General features: G+C 43.2%; 1 protein-coding gene across 1 annotated transcript; it reads left to right on the forward strand.

Moving 5' to 3' along the window:
* Positions 1-11360: 11360 nt before the first annotated feature.
* On the forward strand, positions 11361-14163 carry LOC143963906 (olfactory receptor 1f45-like). The gene has a single exon (XM_077473642.1). The coding sequence runs from the start codon at positions 13211-13213 to the stop codon at positions 14156-14158; it is 948 nt and encodes a 315-aa protein (XP_077329768.1). The 5' UTR covers positions 11361-13210; the 3' UTR covers positions 14159-14163.
* The last annotated feature ends 8251 nt before the right edge of the window (positions 14164-22414 follow it).

Raw genomic sequence — 22414 nt, forward strand, 5'->3', positions numbered from 1 at the left:
AGAGCGGGCAGGAGGGCACAGAGCTAGATCAAGATCCGGTAGGAGGAGGATGGGGAGGAGGCTGGTGATACATGCATTGAAAAATGTTTTGCCTTATTCCAAGGAACACATTAAGGGAAAAGATGTGCTTTACAAACCCCCGGATACTAACCCACCCAAACTATATAAAAAAAGGTAATTTAATCTCGTCCTTTTAACCACTTCAATACCTTAGGGCGTCATGACGCCCTTGACATTGAGTGGGGATATCTGAATGATACCTGCAGCTAGAGGCATCATTCAGATATCATTCTTTCCGTCCGGCGATTCTGTGCACAATAAGAACTTAGTTCTTATAGGTGACGGGAGGGGAAGTCCCCCCCTCTCTTGCCGCCATCCGGTGCTTCTCCGGGCTCTCCCGTGCCATCAGGGGCCCAGAGAAAGTATAGCCCACCACCGGATGACGAGCATAGAGATGTCTGGTGACCAGATAGTCACCAGTCATCTCTATGACCGTCGGAGGCCCAGACGTGACGTTACGACATTATGCCCGGGTTCCCGGAAATCAACAAAACCCGCGATCGCGGCTGTCAGCATGAGAACGTGGATTTCTTTCTTGATCTCATGCTTTCCAGCCTGGAGGAGAGATGTCTTATTGACCCCACATCTCTTCATAAAGAGGACCTGTCACAATAGATTCCTATTACAAGGGATGTTTACATGTAAAAAAAAGTGCAAAAATAAAAAAATTAAGTAAAAAAAATAAATATTTAATTTAAAACGCCCCTGTCCTCGGTAGCTTGGGTTTAGAAGCGAACGCACATATAAGTCCCACTCACATATGTAATTGTCGTTCAAACCACACTTATCGCAACATGCGTTAGAGCATGTGCAACAGTTCTAGCACTAGACCTCCTCTGGAACTCAAAACTCGTAACCTTTAAAAATTTTCAAAGCATCGCTTATGGAGATTTTTAAGTAACAAAGTTTGGCGCCATTCCATGACTGTGCGCAATTTTAAAGTGTGACATGTTAAGTATCTATTTACTCGCGTAACATCATCTTTCACATTATACAAAAAAACTAAACTGGGCTAACTTTACTGTTTTTTGCTATTTTTTTAATTCATGAAACCATTTTTTTTCCCAAAAAAGTGTTTGAAAAATTATTGCACAAATAACGTGCAAGATAAAAAGTTGCAATGACCGCCAATTTATTCCCTAGGGTGTCTGCTAAAAAAAAAAAAAAACATATAATGTTTGCGGGTTCTGAGTAATGTTCTAGCAAAAAAATGATGATTTTTACATGTAGGAGAGAAGTGCCAGAATAGGCCCGGTATGGAAGTGGTTAAATTACATTTTATTCAGTGATGTCACAAATCAACAAAAATTTGTAAAATGGACTTTCGTGGCTGCATGTTACATTTGCTGAAAAGAGAGATAATTACCAGCATTTTTCCATTTGATCCTCAAAGACCAAATCTCCTTGTTTTTTTTTTCAAAAAAGTGTCCAAGAGCTGGATGACAATTAAAAAAGGAGCCGGTACATAGCACTGTGGATACGGATGTAGTCAGGAAGCTGCTCGATGGGGCCCTAGAATGAAGAGATTGGGAAATTGAATCAGAAGATTTTTTTTTGACTTTGGGTGAAGTGTGGATGTACAAGAGACTTTTATATTTGTATTGCTCTTTATGTCCCTGATGGGAAGGGTGACCCACCCTGTAGTCCCATTATCATACAGAGAATACTATAGAAAATCCAAAAATGTATCAGTGATCATAAAAACAGGAGTGAGGGTAAGTTTTTGGGTGTCACATGACAAAATATGGAAAATTGCAAGGGGTATGAATACTTTTTCAAGGCACTGTAACATCTGTATGCAAATGGCAGTTGGGATACACATGTTGATTACCACATTGAAAGTGAGAGCAATATTTCTAGGGCCCTCATTTACCTTTTAGTCTAAATGGAGTGCAAAGCCTCATTGATAATTTTCAATACCATCACTTTTTTACTATTTAGAAGGTGCAAGCAGCTTTGAAGCCAGACACATTTGGTATCTATTGTATTCTACACTACTTCAACTTTGGATTTGTACAAACGGGGGATAAATTTTTAGTGTGCAATAAAATTAATGGGATGGCATTGATGGGCAGCAGTGATGGGCATTGATGGGCAGCACTGATAGCCAGCAGTGACTGGCATTACTTGTGGGCACTGATTGCTGGCACTTTTGGGCACAGATTGGTGGAAATTGTGGGCACTGGTTGGCACTGATTGCTGGCAGTGGTGGGCCATCACTGCTGGCACTGGTGGGCACTTAATTGTAATCAGGGCACTGATGATCAGTGCCCGGATAACATACCTAGCTGTCCCCTGTGAGGAGATGCCACTGATTGGCTCTCCTTGCCTCAAATCTGTCAGTATGAGGCGAGTAGAGCCGATTACCAGCATCTCCATGTTTACTGTGATTGGTCGCAGACGATACAGATCAGGGTCGCCCCATGTCCTAGCAACATGGCGTGGCTGCGACCGGCGCCTGTGTGCCCCCCCGGGGGGCGCATGAGAGTGGTTGTTCAGGGCAGCCATCATAGGATGTTCATCCAGAACGAGAGACACATTGACCAGCCGTCATTTGATGGTGGGCGGGTGACAAGTGTTTAAAGAACATTTAAAATTTCGATGTCCATCTAATGCCGCATACACACGGTCGGGCTTTCCAGCAGAAGAGGTCTGACGGAATCATTTCATCGGATATTACGATCATGTGTGGGCTTCATCTGACTTTTTTTTTTTTTAAATTCTGATGGACCTAGAAATAGAACATGTTTTAAATCTTTCAGACGGAATCAATTCCTTTCGGGAAAACCATTCGTCTGTATGCTGGTCCGACAGACCAAAAACGACGTAAGGGCTATTGAACTTCCTTTTTGTAGTCCCGTCGTACATCATTGCGTTCTAAACGAATAGACTTTGGTGTGATCATGTTTAGACAAGTCAGTTTGCACAGAACTCCGTTGGAAAGACCGTCAGAGTTTATTCTGACGGAAAAAAAACGGTTGTGTGTACGCGGCATTAGACTACCCTATACACAAAGGTTGTGGATAGGGTTGTGCAAGAAAGTAGAAAAATAACATATATACATGGGCATTAAAACAGCTACAGGGCACAATATTGAATAATTGGCTGGATAACATTACTCTGTATCTGGGCTGTAAGCCGTAATTCAGGATGAAAAGATGGTCCAGAGGCATAAAGCCCACTAAGCTAAATTGAGGAATACATTTGAATTTGTGATGTAAGTGACAAATGCAGATAGACAGAGCAACTTACCTTAAACTGTCTGGTTATAGCCAGAAAACAAAATAATTAAAAGGCAGCAGCTACGAATACTACAGCTGCTGACTTTAAAATAAGGACACTTACCTGTCCAGGGTGCCTGTGATATCCTCACCCGAAGCCGACTCGTCCCTCAGCTCTGGGTGCAGCGTCTTCAGTAAGGGAAGCTTTACGGCATTACAGCCTGGTTCCCTACTGCGCATGCATGAGTTGTGCTACGCGTTCTGACTGGTCCCTGCTGTCTTCTGGGACCTGTGTGTCGCCTAGAAGAGAGCGGGGAGGGGGACTGAGGAGGGGCCAGAAATGGCGTAGATTGCGGTGGATTCTGCAGCAATCTATTGCCAGAAGTGGGAGCAAATACCTGGATTAGACACGTATCTGCTCCCCCCTGAAAGGTGCCAAAGGTGACACCGGAGGAGGGAAGAATCGGATAACTGGAAATTCAATTTTTGTGTGGAATTCCACTTTAAGTTCACCTTTAGGAAAAAAGTAATAAATCCAAAAATTTTTGCAGTAAAAAAAAAAGTGCATTTTTTTTTTAAACAATAGCCTGCAAGGGATTGTAGCTGCAATCAGTGGATTGGTGGAATGTCAGGCTCCTGCAGACACTTCCTACACACACCTCTTTATGGCCTTTCGGTTAAAGAGCTGTCAAAAGCAATATCATTGAAGTTAATCAGCACTCTCATAGTCCACTGAGAACCCTAAATATGGTTGTAACATGGAACATGTTTTTAAAAGTCAACCTAGCATTTCATTCCTGTTTTAACATATCTGTAAAGAAACTGATAAAAAATAAATATACAGATCTCACAAAAGTGAGTACACCCCTCACATTTTTGTAAATATTTTATGATATCTTTTCATGTGACAACACTGAAGAAAATGACACTTTGCTACAAAAGTGAGTACACTCCTAAGTGAAAATGTCCTTAATTTGGCCCAAAGTGTCAATATTTTGAGTGGCCACCATTTTTTTTAAGCACTGCCTTAACCCTCATGGGCATGGAGTTCACCAGAGCTTCACATGTTGCCATTCTTTCACTCCTCCATGATGACATCACGGAGCTGGTGGATGTTAGAGACCTTGGGCTCCTCCAACTTCCGTTTGAGGATGCCCCACAGATGCTCAATGGGGTTTAGGTCTGGAGACATGCTTGGCCAGTCCATCATCTTTAACCTCAGCTTCTTTAGCAAGGCAGTGGTCATCTTGAAGGTGTGTTTGGGGTCATTATCATGTTGGAATACCTGTGATGCAGCCTCCAAAGGGAGGGGATCAGGCTCTGCTTCAGTATGCCACAGTACATGATGGCATTCTTGGTTCCCTCATTGAACTGTAGCTCCCCAGTGCCGGCAGCACTCATGCAGCCCCAGACCATGACACTCCCACCATCATGCTTGACTGTAGGCAACACACACTTGTCTTTGTACTCCTCATCTGGTTGCAGCCACACACGCTTGACACCATCTGTACCAAATAAGTTTATCTTGGTCTCATCAGACCACAGAACATGGTTCCAGTAATCCATGTCCTTAGTCAGCTTGTCTTCAGCAAACTGTTTGCAGGCTTTCACAGCCATTAATGTTTAAACTGCTGACAACAAAAGTGAGTACATCCCTAAGGGAAAATGTCCAAATTGGGCCAAATTAGTCATTTTCCCTCCCTGGTGTCATGTGACTTGTTAGTGTTAGAAGGTCTCAGGTGTGAATGGGGAGCACGTGCGTTAAATTTGGTTTTATCACTCTCACTCTCTCATACTGGTCACTGGAAGTTCAACATGGCACCTCGTGGCAAAGAACTCTCTGAGGATCTGAAAAAAATAATTGTTTCTCTACATAAAGATGGCCTAGGCTATAAGAAGATTGCCAAGACCCATGTACTGTGACATACTGAAGCAGATGATTATCCCCTCTTTTCGAAGACTGGCAGTATTCCAACATGATAACGGCCCCAAACACAAGATGACCACTGCCTTGCTAAAGAAGTTGAGGGTAAAGGTGATGGCCTGGCCAAGCATGTCTCCAGACCTAAACCCTATTGAGCATTGGTGGGGCATCCTCAAGTGCACGGTTTCTAACATCCACCAGCTCTGTGATGTCATTATGGAGGAGTGGAAGAGGACTCTAGTGGCAACCTGTGAAGTTCTGGTGAACTCCATGCCCAAGAGGGTTAAGGCAGTGCTGGAAAAAAATGTTGGCCACACAAAATATTGACACTTTGGGCCCAATGTGGACATTTTCACTTAGGGGTGTACTCACTTTTGTTGCCAGCGGTTTAGACATTAATGGCTGTGTTGAGTTATTTTGAGGGGACAGCAAACTTACACTGTTATACAAGCTGTACACTCACTACTTTATATTGTAGTAAAGTGTAATTTCTTCAATGTTGTCACATGAAAAGATATAATAAAATATTTACAAAAATGTGAGGGGTGTACTCACTTTTGTGAAATACTGTATCAAATATGGTCATGACTGTATGGTCAAGCCAGGATACCTAGGCTTTTTTTTACAATAAGAAATTGAAAGGGGATCTGACAATTCACTGTAGGTAGTGTGGCTATCATGAGTAAATGACAGGTCCTTGGCCAGTTTGTTAATAAAAAGCAGCTAGGGTTTTTGCACAGACAAACTGACCCAATATGGCCTTTTAGCTTGGTGGTTCCACCAATTGCAAGCAGACTGGGTTTGGGTCGAATATGAATGTCATCCCTATCTGACACCTTACAAAGGTAAACTCTTCCACATCAGGATACAGACAGCTATACAAAATGTGAGAAAGATTTTTTCTTTTTGTTTTTACTTTAACTTTATTATTATCTAAGTTTCTGTAATTGTTTTGAGTGTTATTAAAGCACTGTGTAATGAAAATAAAGAGTAAGTGTAAGGCATTTATGTTGATTTTGTTAGACATTTATTAGCATCATGCAAGCTTTCAACATGTGTAGGCTCTGGGGATAGACATGAATTATGACAATTCCCCAGTACCTTCCCCAGTCACATCTACCAGTATAAATAGGGGTAACATCTGAGGAATGGTACAATTTGCTGCCAAACTTTACAGATTAATAAGCTGCAATTTCAAAAATATTTTCGCTCAAGCTCATCTGATCTTACTGTAAATAAAATATTAGTATTGCTACTAAATAATTTGTTTATCTTTTTGATTGTCTCTTCTAGAATTTTAATCCTCATTCATCTAAGGAATTCTGAACACATATGTATGAAAATATTAATATACATTGCATGTTTTGAAGACACGCAAGCCATCAGCATTAGAGATGCATTAATACGAGGAAAATTTAGTATTTGTCTCCAGGACCCACAAAGAAGCTGTCCTGGCAAAGGAGTCTCAATCCTAAGGCACTGTAGGAAGGTGAGCCAGCAATTGTTTTAAAGAGGAGATTTTTATATGTCAATATATGGGCTCGATGTGATTCAATATATCTTTTCTGGAATCGTATTATATAAAACAGAGTGATTTATCTATCTAGTCCTACTACGGATTCTCAATTGATATATTAGAACAAAAATGGGTCTGCGATTAGTTAGATGTAATCACAAAATTAATTTGATTGTACAAGACCGTTGACTTGGGTAAGCCTGTGTTTGAGAGTAAAGCTGGCTATATACAGTACTAGTAGAATTTAGATCAAAATGTTAATACATTTTTTAACATACTGCCTACCGCCGACCTTTGACGACACTGTCCTCTTGCTGTGGTAGCTGACATTAAGCTGTTCCTACTACACCTCACAATGGCTCTCAGGTCAACCTTGTGGACTCCTTTTCCTCTCTATTCCCCTTTTCTCTAGCCTTTCTTTTCTTCCCCCCCTATGGTTTTGGAGCTCTCTTTGTCCATCAGAATAATGGACAAATGAGGAATTTAACAGACCGGCAGCTATGTCTTGCCACTTGTTTTGTAGAGAAAGGTTACAATGGGTTATCCCTTCAAGACATTGTTGGTCAAGTCCAAGAGATGGATAGGAATGATCTACTGAGAGAAAGTCCATAAAAGGGTAACCAACATTACCAATACGGATGTGCCTTTTCTTCCCTTCATCACAACATTCTCCATCCAACATCAAAATGTGAAACATCTGATACAAAGACTTTGGCACATTTTTGAAAATGATAGAATTTTGTAACCAATTTTCTACCAAGTAGGCCACAGGTAGTCTTTAAGGGTGCCCCTTCATTAAGGGACAAAATAGCCCCTAATTTTATAATCGACCATTAGAAATATATGTTTTTTTCAAAATTTTACTGCGTTTTACCAATGCAGGAAATGCCAGGTGTGTAGTCCATGTGGGCTTCAGTATGGGGGCAGGACTAAGCGAGCCTTACAGGTGAGACTCAATGAACATATCAGTAACATCCGGAAAGGATTTCAAAACCACTCAGTATTCTCAAGACATTATACGTTGGTACATAATAGGGATCCTAAGAATACCATATTTTTAGGCATTGACAAATACAGGCCCCACTGGAGAGGTAGCTCTTTGTTTAGGGAAATCTCTAAGCTTGAGATGGCTTGGATTTATAGGGTGAAATCCTATGTTCCGTGTGGTTTGAATGTTGACGTCGATGTAAATGCTTCCATTAACAATTCTTAAACTGTTCATGTTGGCAATTAGGACTAATTTGTTGTTCCATGTTTTTTATACAATTTTATACAGTTTTAATGTTTGTATGATTTGAGTCTCTGATGGCCTTATATAGGTACACTTCTTGGAGGTTAGGCTTGGTTTGGTATTTATATCAGTTACTTGATGAATTGCTGCATTTTCTGGTGTCTTAATTCATTTATGAAATAAATCTAGGGGTTAGTAGGTTTAGAGTTATTTTAATTTTTTTTATATATTTTTCAACTAGATGTCGCCTCCAATAATAGGGGGATCTTGACTCATTTGGGTGATTACTGATACTTTCTGTAGTACTGAGTTGTCCCTATGGGTTAACATAATATATAAACAAATTTAAAACCTTTAATAAAAGTTCTAGTTTGTCCACTAGATGTTGCTTTGAGCATTAGGATCATGGTGACCCCCTTTGATGATGAATTGCGACATATCCTGATGCCTTAATTCACCTTCATGAAATTCATTTAGGAGTTTTTTTCTTTCTTTTTGATGTAAGATAAGTTAGTTACTGTAGATTCACTTATTCATGAAGTTGTATTTTTTTCATCCATTATTATCTAACAATAAGTTAATCTACTTGGTAAGACCCCTATAGAACAACATTTAGATTTTTTTTATATATCAAATATAAATAGATGGTAATCTTTAGTCTCTCTGTCAGATTTAGATATGGTGGTCTCTTGATTAAGTATCATTGTGGCCATCCACTGCTCAAATCAAGGTTTGGCTTTGTTTTAAATGTATGTTGGTCAGTGCTCTATACCAGGGGTCTCCAAAGTGCGGCCTGTGGGCCGAATGCAGCCCTTTGCTTGCCTTTATCCGGCCCACGGGGCAGCATTCCTCCTACTGATACCAGCAATGAGGCACTACCCCCACTGATACCAGCAATGGGGCACTATCCCCCTGACTGATACCAGCAATGGTGTACTATCCCCCCACTGATACCAGCAATGGGGCACTATCCCCCTGACTGATACCAGCAATGGTGTACTATCCCCCCACTGATACCAGCAATGGGGCACTATCCCCCCCCCCCGCTGATACCAGCAATTGGAGAACTATCCTCCAACTGATACCAGAAATGGGGCACTACACCCCCCAATGAATACCAGCAATGGTGCACTATCCCCCCACTGATACCAGCAATGGGGCACTATTCCCCCACTGATACCAGCAATGGGGCACTATCCCCCCACTGATATCAACAATGGGGCACTATCCCCCCCACTGATACCAGCAATGGGCCACTATTCTCCCACTGATACCAGCAATGGGGCACTATCCCTCCTAATGACGCCAACAATGGGGAACTATCTCTCCCAATGACACCAACGATTGGGCGCTATTCCTCCAATACCAGTGACAGGGCACTATTTCCACTCCTACTGACCAGAAGTGCTGTTTCTTTATTAATCCCACTGGGCACAAAGTCAGAGCTACTCTCGGGGGACCACAGTCCAGCCCCCCTTAATGTCTGAAGGACAATAATCTTGTCCTTTGTTTAGAAAGTTTGGAAACCCCTGCTCTATACAGAGGCTATGTTTTTTGTTGTGTATTTATAGCAGTGAAGCAGCACGTCGCTCGTACCCCAGAAGACAGCAACTTTTGATGAAACGTATAGGGTGGATGACATGCTAATATCACCACGATCGTGGAAACCCGGAAGGACAGGTTCTTTATAATTGACGGTCGACACTTCTATTTTAAAGGCGTTATCTGATTTTACTTGATGTAAGTGCAATCTATAGTAGCTTTTAATAAAGTACATTACTGTTTTACGCTACGTGGAGCTCTTTTTGTTTTTTTTTATGCTTATTAACACCGCTACCAGGAGCATCGATGTAGGCACCCAAGAGGACTTATAGGCTTGCAAAGGCCCAGGCTGGGTACTAAGCCAAAGTGTGTCTGACCTCCTATAATACGGGGTCAACAGCAGCTGGTAAGAAAGCATTTTTGGCACTTGGTGGTGGTGATATCACAGCATTTCTTCCAGTTGGGGTGGTGGATACCGTTGATATTTAATCAATTAATTTCTACACATGTGGATTCTTTTTATTATATACATTTTTTCACTAATTACCAGGATTATGTTAGCGTGACTTGATTTTATAATGTAATTCGTACAATAAATTGTTTATGTATGGGGAAAAAGGGGAGGGCTCTTGGGACAGGGGGAACTGCATAAGATCGAGACACGTAATCACGAAACACGTCAAGCTGAAACACGTCAAGCTGAAACACGCGGCACAGTGGTGTAGTGGTTAGCACTCTCACCTAGCAGTAAGAACGGTCAATGGTTCGAATTCCAGCCATGACACTACCTGCCTGGAGTTTTCATGTTCTCCTTGTGCCTGTGTGGGTTTCCTCTGGGTACTCCAGTTTCCTCCCACACTCCAAAGGCATGCAGGTAGGTTAATTGGCTTCTGTCCAAAATTGGCCCTAGTATATGAATGGGGACCTTGGATTGTGGGCTCCTTGAGGGTAGGGACTGATGTGAGTGTGTAATGTACAGGGATAGGGACAATTGTAGACACTCACTCAGGTTGAACTGGATGTACTGGTGTCTTTATTCAACCTTACTAACTTTGTAACTATAGCTCCGAGTGTAAGTGGAACACATGCCAGCTCGCAGCGGGCTCTTGCCTTCACCACACAGTATGGGAGCTTTTAATAATATTTTTTGCCCAATGTTTTTTTTATATCTTAACCCATAAGGCAGTTCAATAAATGTTTTAATTTTTAGGCTACGAGGAGTTTTTTCTTCATTTATCTCCACTAAATCCTAGCACTGGAATAATCATGGAAACTATACCGGAGAGAGGGTGGACCAAACACCTGGGTCATAGAGACCACACAAGCCTTTTTTAAATCATATTCATATGACATTAGGGTCAACACCATCTGAAAAGTAAGAATTTTGCATTTATGTGACATGAGGTGATTTGGGCTCACACATAAGGACTGTTACTTAGCGGGAGACACTATCTTGACCAGCATTTGAGCTCAAGGAACATTTCATCACCGTTTGAAGGCTGTTTTGGGATTGAACACCTTTTTATTTTATTTGGTTTCTTTTTCTTTTTCCATGCAATTTTTATTTTTATATTTGAAAACATACTGTATTTAATAACATTTGTTTTGCACAAAATATTTGTGTTAGCATGCACTGGTCTCTTATGAAGTGTTTATTGGTACGTATTGAAGAAAATTGTATTACCTATTATTTATAGAGGTGGCGCGAGTGCATCACTACTACCACTGTGCATTATCACTGAATAAAGGAAAGGGGCAGGCAGTGACATTTTTTAAATGTACTGGTAATATCAGCGGGGGGGGGGGGGGGCAGAGACAGCTCACACAGACACACAGGGCTGACAGGCAGGGAGGTTGGGAGCGGGGAGAGGATGACAGAGGAGAGCTGCACAGAGGAGAGCTGCAGATGACAGACGCGTGTAAATTGACCATGGTGTCAGGGCTCAGCAATCAGCAGCCCTGATAAACCATGGTCAGTTTACAGGGGAGAGAACAGAAAGAAGCAGAATCAGCCATTTTTTTTTTATAGATTAGAGAGGGGCAGGTTAGACAGCACAAGCACTGTTCTGTTTATATAAGGGAACAGGGTCAATTTTATTTTTAGGGTTACAAACACTTGTGAAGGCACCACCAACACATAAAGTACAATTTTTCCACACCTGTTTGACCGAGGCAAGGCTTTCATCAAGTCAACCTCTATAGGGTTGCGGTGTGAAGGCGCCACCGACACCCAAAGAACAATCTTTCTGCACCTTTTTGACAAGTGCATATCATTACAATTTTTGACAGCAAGGCCAATTCTTGCTTTCATCAAGAGTACCTCTATACGGTTACGGTGTGAAGGCACCACCGACACCCAAAGCCCAATTTTTCCTGCAACCTGTTACAACTATCCAAAGTCTGTGAAACAGACACCAGAATTTATTCCACAAATCTGTAATCTTCTTCCGAGTGCTCTAAATGGTGGATTCATCATACAGACTGGCTATCCAACTCATTGTTTATAAAATAAAGGAGACTTGCAGGAAAATTTCATTTTTTTCTCCTTTATAAATGTAATTTTTTCTGCAGCAGGTTCTATATGTTGCAGGAGGTTCCATTGTATGTAATTACTTCAGACAACCTGTGACCAATAGAGCAGCAAGGAGAAACAACTTTGGATGACTGGGAAGAAGCCTGCAGGAGTGAGGGATGAGGTAAGTAAAACTGCTTTTTAATGTTCCCCTAAAAATAACCCATACAGCGTGGGAAAGCCCCACCTCGAGGATAACTTTTTATTTTATCCAGAATTCAGCTTCAACGTTCATTTAAAACGCTGATATCCATCTAAGACTTTTTTTTTAAATTCTGACGGACCTAGAAACAGAACATGTTTTAAATCTTTCTGACGGAATCAATTCCTATCGAGAAAACCGTTCGTCTGTACGCTATTCCAATGGACCAAAAACAACGCAAGGGCAGCTATTGGCTACTGGCTATTGAACTTCCTTTTTCTAGTTCCGTCGTACGTCGTGACATTCTAAACTAATGGACTTTGGTGTGATCGCAAGTTTATTCTGACGGAAACAAGGCATTACAGGGAAGAATTCTGAATAAGTGGCTCTATAACATTAGTCTGTATCTAAGCTGCAAGCAGTAATTCTAGATGAAGACATTGCCCAGAGGCATAAAGCCCACTAAGCTAAATTGAGGAATACATTTGGATTTGTGAAGTAAGTGACATATGCAGATAGACAGCACAATGTACCTGAAACTGTCTGGTTCAGAAAAGTAATAAATCCACATATGTTTACAGGAAAAAAAAAAGTGCATTTATTATTTTTTTCACAATAGTCTGCAGGGTTTTGCAATCAGTGGATTGTGGGTGCAATGTCAGGCTCCTGCAGACACATCCTGCAGCTCTCTGCCCATACCTGTATCTCTGTAAAACCTTTCTATTAAAGAGCTGTGGAAGTGTCAATAGCAATGTCAATGAAGTTGATCAAAAACTCTTATAGTCCACTGAGAACCCTTAATATGATTATAGCATGGAACAAGTTTCTAAAAGTCAATCTAGCATTGAATTCTTGTTTTAACATGTCTGCAAATAAAATGATAAAAAATAAATATACATGTACCTTTTTCCTTCTACATTACCATTTCATAAATTCATTTGTATCTTACAGGAGAAAAGCACATATGTCCGGTGACTCTAATTAATCTTCTATGTACAAAAAATGTGTGAGGTCAATCAGACTCAGGTCACACAGATTCGTTTACTTGGGTTCCGTGGCCTGGCCAAATTTAAATCGCTGTTATTTATTGTGTTTCTTGTAACCTATCTTATCATACTCGGTGGAAACCTTCTAATTATCATTTTGGTAACAAGTGTTGATCATCTTAAAATCCCGATGTTCTTCTTTCTCAAGCACTTGGCCACAGCAGATGTCCTACTGACCACCAGTGTTGTCCCCATGATGCTGGATATTATATTTATTGATGAAGGAAGACTATCATTTGTTGGATGCATTACTCAGTTGTATGCCTTTGGCATTTTTGGATTTGTGCAATGTTTTCTGATTGCTGTTATGTCCTATGATCGATACTTGGCTGTTTGCAAACCATTGCATTATGCTTCACTTATGAACCCTCGTGTTTGTCTCCAGTTGGTTCTTGGCTCCTGGTTCTTAGTTACCCTGGTAACATCATATGAACTAATGGTGCTGGTTCAATTTAACTTCTGTGGAATTAATTATATTGATCATTTTTTCTGTGATTTTGGACCAGTCGTAGAGCTGTCCACCTCAGACACATCCAGTTTGATGCTGCAAGACTTTGTACTATCCATATTTGTGATATTTTGCCCTTTCACTTTCATATTCATAACCTACATGTACATTTTCTTCATCATCCTGAAGACATCTTCTGCTTATGGTCGAGGAAAGGACTTCTCCACATGTAGCTCCCATCTGGCTACTGTCTGTGTCTATTATGGAACTTTGATCACCGAATTCATGGTACCAGTAGATGACAGCACAGCGAGCATGAACAAATATAGGTCTTTGCTGTACACTGTGGTGACACCACTGATGAATCCCATTATCTACAGCCTCAGGAACCAGGAGATCAAGAAAGCCTTGCGCAAATTTGTCATCAAACTCAAAACACACAGCTTTAAATTTTGAGGACAAACTTGTTTTTCTTCAATTTTAACCACTACAATACAGGGCACTTTCGCCTCCTTCCTTCCCAGCCCAATTTTCAGCTTTCATCGCTCTCACACTTTCAATGACAATTGCGCGGTCATGCTGCACTGTACCCAAATTAAATTTTTATCATTTTGTTCGCACAAATAGAGATTTATTTTGGTGGTATTTATTCCCGACTCTGTTTTTTATTTTTTGCAATATAAGCGCAAAAAAAGCGGAAATTTGGAAAAAAAAAAAAACAATATTTTCTTTTTTCTCTTTTAAAAAGAAATCCAATAAAATCAAATTTTGTCATAAATTTAAGCCAAAATGTATTCTGCTACATGTTTTTGGTAAAAAAAAATTCAGTTAAGTGTATAATAATTGGTTTGTGTGATCACGGATGCAAATGATCATGTACATATGTGTGCAGATAATCATTGGAACATGTGATTTTAGTGGGACATATGTGGGGGACATGTGTTTTTTTATTTGGGGACATGTCTTTTTATTATTTGGGGACATGTGTGTTTTGGGGACATGTGTGGTGACATGTGTATTGTGGTGACATGTGTGTTTACACTGTAGATTTACACTAGACTGGTGATCAGTTAGTAAAAAGCTGTAAAAACAGCTCATACTCACTGATCATCAGCCGGCTGCAGCGATCTGCTCTCCTCTCCTCAGCGAGGACTTCGGTGTGAGGAGAGGAGAGCTGATTGCCTAGCAACCGGCTGTTTGTTTACATCACATGACGGCCGTGATTGGACACGGCCGTAATGTGATCAGGAGAGCCAATCACAGAGCCCTCCTGCCGATCCGAGATGCGCCGTCCGGGTGACACAAGCACAACGGGATCGCGCCGCTGCGCGGGCATGCGCATGCGTGATCCCCTTCCTACTGAAGGACGTTCCTGAAAGTCCTCTCAGAAGTAGAGAGCTCCCACCCGGCCAATGTACATATACGTGGTTAATCATGTTTTATTTTTTTATGTTTATAGTGAATTCAGACATGAGCAAACATCAAGAATCTTTTCTTTTTATTTGAAAAGTTGCAAGTGTGAAAATTGAAACAATCAGCATTTAATTTTGTGCCTTTTTAATCCAATGAATTTGTTTAGGTTGTAATAAAGGAGCAACTAAAAAAAACCAAAAATGATTTGTACACGTAATGAAAACATGGATCGAAATCCAACTTAAATATACAGGCGGTCCCCCAGTTCCAAACATTTGACTTATAAATGACTCCTACTTACAAACAGAGGGAGACAACAGTAAGTGAGAGGAAATCTACCCCCAAGAAGGGAAGTTCACTCCTGTAATGCTGTGTACACACGGTCGGACTTTCCGGCAGAACAAGTCAGACGGAATCATTTTATCGGATATTCCGATCGTGTGTGGGCTTCATTGGACTTTTTTTTTTTCGAAAATTCTGACGAACTTAGAAATAGAACATGTTTTAAATCTTTTTGACGGAATCAATTGCTATTGGGAAAACCGTTCATCTGTATGCTGTTCCGACGGACCAAAAATGAACCATGGGCAGCTATTGGCTACTGGCTATTAAACTTCCTTTTTCTAGACCCATGATACGTGTTGTACGTCACCGCGTTCTAGATGATTGGACTTTGGTGTGATTGTGTGTAGCAAAGACCGTTTCAGTGGAATTCCGTCGGAAAAACCTTCAGAGTTTATTCTGATGGAAAAACCGGTCCTGTATACACGGCATAAGAGTTATTATGGGCAAAAGGTACCTCCACTGATGCTTTATCACCAAGGCTTGTTTCTACAACAACCTAAAATTTTCAAAATCCAATTGTCATTGGGACAGAAAGTGAGGTGAAATCCTCTGAACAGGGATACAGACAGCAAAAAAAATGTGACAGGGGTATTAACCCTTTCCTGTGCTATCCAAAAAGTTTAAAAATATTTTTCTTGATCATACATCACGGGACACAGGAGCTTCATTACATAGTGGGTTATATAGGCACCTCTGGTGATTGGACACTGGTTGACCCTAATTAAAGAGAATTCCTCCCCTATATAACCCCTCCCATCTGGGAGGCACCTCAGTTTTTTCGCCAGTGTCTGGGTGATGGTCACGTAAAACTTAGCTCTATGAGGTCCCTGCGAGGGCCGAAGGGCTACAACAAACCGGATCCATACCTCGGGCCGATATTTGACTCCCAAGATGGTATGGTACCAGGGCCTCGTCTGCCGAAGAAGCGAGGTTTTGCCTGTAAGTCCTCTCCATTGGAAGACTGGGCTCTGGAAAAACCAGACTTGGGGTACTGTTTACTCAGAGCGCCCGAAAGTTTCTGGCAGAGCTTTCTACATGGCCCAGGTGGGAGGATCTTTTCGTAAGAGCCCCAGATATACCTGAAGGTTGGCTAGCAATACCCGCCGTGATGGGTGAAGGCTGGAATTGGTATGTTTCAGCAATTCCTGCGGCGGGGACAGATAAGGGAAGTCATCCTATATATTTAAATATATGAATGGATTTCTTAATTGTGAGTAGTTGTATGTCTTACCTGGTTTCCGCCACTAGAGGGAGTAAGAGCAGCCTGATGCATACTTACATGTCTTTCAATACAACACGCTCAGTGACAGCCTGGTTTCTCCAGCTACTCACGTCTCCATTGCAGTCCCTGCCACAAGATGAAGGTAAACAGGGGTCCCACGCAGTTCAGGGGTCCCACGCTGCTCCGTTTTGGGTTCTCCTCCCCCCCCCCCGGATTCCGCGGTCCTCGTGCATGCGCGCGGGCGCGTGCACGCGCGCCGGGCGTGCTCCCGGCCTAATGGAGGAGGGGGGGTGTGGTTGCGAGCCGTACACGTTAGTGTGCACGGCGCTGTACTGCGCAGGCGCCAGGCGGCAGTTTTAAAAAGCCCAGAGCGTCAGGGGACTGTAACTGGAGACACAGGAGCTGTGGGCAGTAAGCATCCGTGGAGATTGGATCCAGGCAAACCTTAAGACACCTACTCAGCATCAGGTTGAGCAGTTTAAGCATATATTGATTTATTGTGAGACTTTAAGCGCAACAGTGATCGCACTTGTACTAGTACCTCTGCTTTGTAGCTTAGTACTATGTCTCCTCGTAAGAGGGTCTCAGGGGGAGGTAATAAGAGCACTGGCAAGTCACCGCCTAGGTCTAGGGGTTCCAAAAGTGCCTGTAAATTACCATCCCCCTCTGCAAGACTGGAGCCAGCCTCTCAAGACGAGTCGGTGCCCCTTTCGGGTTTTGCAGCCTCTCCTAATGTCGCAGCCCCGGTTTATGTCACCGAGGACTCCCTTAGGGCTACATTGGAGGGTTTTGAAGGGAGAATCATGAATTTTATTTCTGCTTCCCTAAAAGATAGCAGGAAAAGGGGTAGATCCCCTCCCTCTGCTGAAATCCCTCTCTCGGATAGTTGTTCTGAAAATGAGGAGGGATCCCTATCTTTGGATAGGAATCATGAGCAGTCGGATGAGTCAGAGGAAGAGGAGATAGTCCCCTCCTCCCAGGCACTCAGAAAGCAGGTGCAGTATTATACTGAATTGGTGCGTACCACATTCAGAATGCCTGCTGCTGAAGTCGCTACATCCTCTGTCTCTTCCCTGGGAGTCAGGAAAGCCCCACAGACTGCTTGTTCCTTCCCAATTCATCCTTTAATGGATAAATTGATGTATGAGGATTGGGGACATCCCGATAAACTGTTTACTCCTCCCAAAAGGTTTTCTATGCATTATCCTGTGGAGGAAAGTTTCACCAAGAAGTGGGGGGTCCCATCTGTCGATGCGGCTGTTTCTTGTGTGAATAAAAACCTAACTTGTCCTTTGGATAATGCGCAGGTATTCAAGGATCCAACTGATAAAAGGCTGGAAACCTTATTAAAAGCCTCCTTTTCCATGGCTGGCGCTGTGGTGCAACCTACAGTCGCAGCCGTGGGGTTGTGTCAGTTCCTCAAGGAACAGGTTAAACAGATGTTTGGACTCCTTCCCAGTGAGGAAGTAGAAAATTATGCAGAATTGCCTCACATCTTGTGTTTCATAATTGATGCGATTTTGGATTCTGTCCAACAAGCATCACGTTTGTCCCTCATGTTGGTACACATGCGCAGGGCCCTATGGCTAAAGAATTGGGCTGCTGAGCTGTCATGCAAAAAGCATTTGACTGGGTTCCCGTTTAAAGGGGAGCGTTTGTTTGGGGAAGAATTAGATAAATTCGTCCAAAATATTTCAGGAGGTAAGTCTACTCTCCTTCCAGTCAAAAAGAGCAAGCGTCCTTCATTTAGGCGTGCTCTCTCTCCCGAAGCATCAAGCTCTAAACAGTGGCGACGGCCTTCTCAGTCCTCCTCTGCTAGAAAGCCTCAAGGCCGAGCCCAGGGACAGAAAAAGACTTGGGGGCGAAAGCCTGCCAAGCAGAGCCCCAAAACCTCCTTATGAAGGGGCGCCCCCGCTCGGCAGAGTGGGGGGAAGGCTCCTGCAGTTTGCAGTCGCCTGGCGGGAAGAGATTCAAGACAAGTGGGTGATCTCTTCAGTATCTCTGGGCTACAAGCTAGAGTTTCAGGAGATTCCACCTTCTCGTTTCCTAAGGTCAAGGATCCCCAGGGATCCAGTAAAGCAGAAACCGCTATTCCTGGCCTTAGATCAGTTACTATCCCAGGGTGTGATAGTAGAGGTGAGCCCGAAAGATCAGGGTTCAGGGTTTTATTCAAATCTCTTCACCGTTCCAAAACCAAACGGAAGTGTCAGACCTATCCTGGATCTGAAAGACCTAAACCGGTTTTTACACATCCAGACCTTCCGAATGCAGTCAATCCGCACTGTGGTCTCCTCCCTGCAAGGGGGAGAATTCATGGCATCAATAGATATCAAGGATGCATATCTCCATGTGCCAATTTTTCCCGTACACCAGAAATTTCTAAGGTTCGCGGTAGAGCGGCGCCATTTTCAATTTGTGGCCTTGCCGTTCGGGCTGGCTACAGCCCCTCGAGTCTTCACGAAGATTCTGGACCCTCTCTTAGCAATCTTAAGAGTTCAGGGTATAGCCGTCATGGCTTACCTAGACGACTTGCTTCTCATAGAGAGAACTGCAGCGTTCCTAAATCGCAGCGTCACCAAAACTCTAGAACATCTAGAACGCCTAGGTTAGATTATAAACCTAGAAAAGTCGTCCCTACAACCGACTACCAGGTTGGAATACCTGGGTATGATTATCGACACCGCTCAGGGCAGGGTTTTTCTTCCAAGGCTAAAGGCCTTGGCCATTGGAGATCTGGTGCGTCTGATTCTGGGCAGAAGATCTTCCTCCATTCGGTTGTGCATGAGACTATTGGGAAAGATGGTCGCCTCCTTCGAGGCCGTCCCGTTCGCCCAGTTCCACTCAAGGCCTCTGCAAAGATGCATCCTTGCGGCTTGGAACAGGAAGCCCCAATCCCTGGATCTTCCTATGCGTTTATCCCCCGGGACACGCAAAAGTCTTGTCTGGTGGTTACAAACCAGGAATTTGCTGAAAGGCAAAACTTTTCTTCCTCTCTCATGGAAGATTGTCACAACAGATGCCAGCCTGACAGGCTGGGGAGCTGTATTGGAGGGAACATGCTCGCAGGGGAAATGGTCTGCGACCGAAAGTATACTGCCCATAAATATCTTGGAGATTCGGGCAGTTTACATGGCACTCATAGAGTGGTCTTACAGACTGCGAGGTTTCCCGGTTCGGATTCAGTCCGACAATGCCACCGCAGTGGCTTATATCAATCACCAGGGCAGTACCAGAAGTCTGGTGGCCCAAAAGGAGGTGAATCGCATACTTGTCTGGGCAGAAAAACATGTTCCGTGTCTTTCTGCAGTCTTCATCCCAGGAGTGGAGAATTGGCAGGCGGATTTCCTCAGCCGCCAGCAGTTGTGCCCAGGAGAATGGGCCCTGCACCCCGACGTGTTTCAGAACATATGTCACAAGTGGGGCACTCCAGACGTGGATCTGTTTGCATCCAGGTTCAACAGGAAACTGGACAAGTTTGTGTCAAGGACAAGAGATGCGCTTGCTCAGGGGTCAGATGCTCTGACGGTTCCCTGGGATCAGTACAATCTGATCTATGCCTTCCCCCCGAGCCCGTTACTATCGCGGTTCCTGGGAAGGGTCAAGATGGAGTCGAAGTCGGTCCTTTTGGTGGCCTCGGCTTGGCCCAGGCGACCATGGTTTGCAGAAATCACGAAGTTGGCAGTGGGCAGGCCATGGACCCTCCCTCTCCGGCCAGATCTGCTCTCACAGGGTCCAATCTACCATCCTGCTTTACGCAGTCTGAATTTGACGGTTTGGCTGCTGAGACCCACATTCTGAGAGACCGTGGCCTTTCGGGGCCAGTCCTTTCTACTCTGGTCAATGCCAGAAAGCCGGCCTCCAGGCGTATTTATTACAAAATCTGGAGGACATATGTTTCCTGGTGTGAACTCAGGAAGTGGCATCCTAGAAATTATGTCATTAACAGAATCTTGGCCTTTCTCCAGTCAGGCCTAGAAATGAATTTGGCCATAAGCACTATCAAGGTGCAGATGTCGGCCCTGTCGGTATTTTTTCAAAAACCACTTGCATCACATTCCCTGGTACGGGCTTTTATCCAGGGGGCTATGCGGACAAAACCGCCAGTCAAACCTCCGGTATGCCCATGGGATCTGAATTTGGTTCTCTCGGCCTTACAGGGGCAACCATTTGAACCTTTGCATCTGGCTTCTTTAGCTCTCTTGACTAAAAAGCTGGTCTTCTTAGTAGCCATATCCACGGCTAGAAGAGTATCAGAGTTGGCAGCTCTTTCCAGTAAAGAGCCGTATTTAATTATCCATAAGGACCGGGTGGTTATGCGTCCCAACGGGTCTTTTCTACCTAAGGTGGTTTCGGGTTTCCATCTGAATCAGGATGTAATCCTACCATCCTTTTTTCCGAACCCTCAGTCCAAAGAGGAAGAGTCTTTACACACTTTGGATGTGGTTAGAGCAATCAGTATTTATCTTCAAGCAACTGCTCAGATAAGGAAAACTGATTGTTTATTTATTCTGCCGGAAGGCCCTAGAAGGGGTCAGGCAGCGTCAAAGTCCACTCTCTCAAGGTGGATCAAACAAGTTATTTCTCAGGCCTATGACTTAAAGGGGAAGATTCCTCCTTTTCAGGTGAAGGCGCACTCTACTAGGGCTGTCAGTGCTTCTTGGGCAGTGCATCACCAGGCCTCCCTGGCTCAGATCTGTAAGGCTGCGACTTGGTCATCAGTCCACACATTCACCAGATTCTATCAGGTGGATGTCAGAGGGCAAGAGGATATCGCCTTCGGGCGCAGTGTACTGCAGGCTGCAGTTTAGGTCCTCAGGTCCCTGGCGGTCTATGTTTGTGATCTGTGTCTCCCTCCCCTCAACCTGAGCATTGCTATGGGACATCCCACTATGTAATGAAGCTCCTGTGTCCCGTGATGTATGATCAAGAAAATGGGATTTTTATATACAGCTTACCTGTAAAATCCTTTTCTTGAGAGTACATCACGGGACACAGGGCTCCCGCCCCTCTTGGGTTTTACGTGGTTTCTTATTGCTTTGCTACAAAACTGAGGTGCCTCCCAGATGGGAGGGGTTATATAGGGGAGGAATTCTCTTTAATTAGGGTCAACCAGTGTCCAATCACCAGAGGTGCCTATATAACCCACTATGTAATGAAGCTCCTGTGTCCCGTGATGTACTCTCAACAAAAGGATTTTACAGGTAAGCTGTATATAAAAATCCCATTTTTTTGGCTGGAGCTACACTTAAAAAAAGTGTACCTTTTCCGACTTACAAATAGATTCAACTTAGGGAACAAACCTACAGACCCTATCATGTTTGTAACCCGGGGACGACCTGTATAATGAATGATGGCATGCCTCCACCCATATTTTGAAAGCAGCCTGACGAAGGAGCACGCAGAAGATGATCATCCCCATTTGGAGTCTTTGTTGCCTATCAGATTGTCCATCCAGACCTCCCTATCATGATGTGCCTGTTTTTATACAACACAGAGTGAGTGTATTTCTACTGCAATAAATAAAACGTGTGCCATATTACTGCACTTAGGTTGGCACTGCTGGTCTCTGCTTTTGTATTTTTCTCTAAAGGTGTCTTCTGCCCTTCAGCATGCTACCTCCCGTCTTGTGCAAGTAGCCTTTTTTCCTGGGGTCACATACCCAGGCTATAGACATTTACAACAATCTCACTTGTATCAGGATTCGTCTATTGACTCACTACTGTTTTTTAACA

Source organism: Lithobates pipiens, unplaced genomic scaffold (assembly GCF_037356315.1).
Source record: "Lithobates pipiens isolate NorthernLeopardFrog02 unplaced genomic scaffold, aLitPip1_a1.2 Scaffold_8, whole genome shotgun sequence".
In the NCBI taxonomy this organism is placed as follows: Eukaryota; Metazoa; Chordata; class Amphibia; order Anura; family Ranidae; genus Lithobates; species Lithobates pipiens.

Excerpts from the sequence above, each read along its gene's own strand:
- LOC143963906 (XM_077473642.1), top strand. The coding sequence starts at position 13,211 with ATGTGTGAGGTCAATCAGACTCAGGTCACACAGATTCGTTTACTTGGG.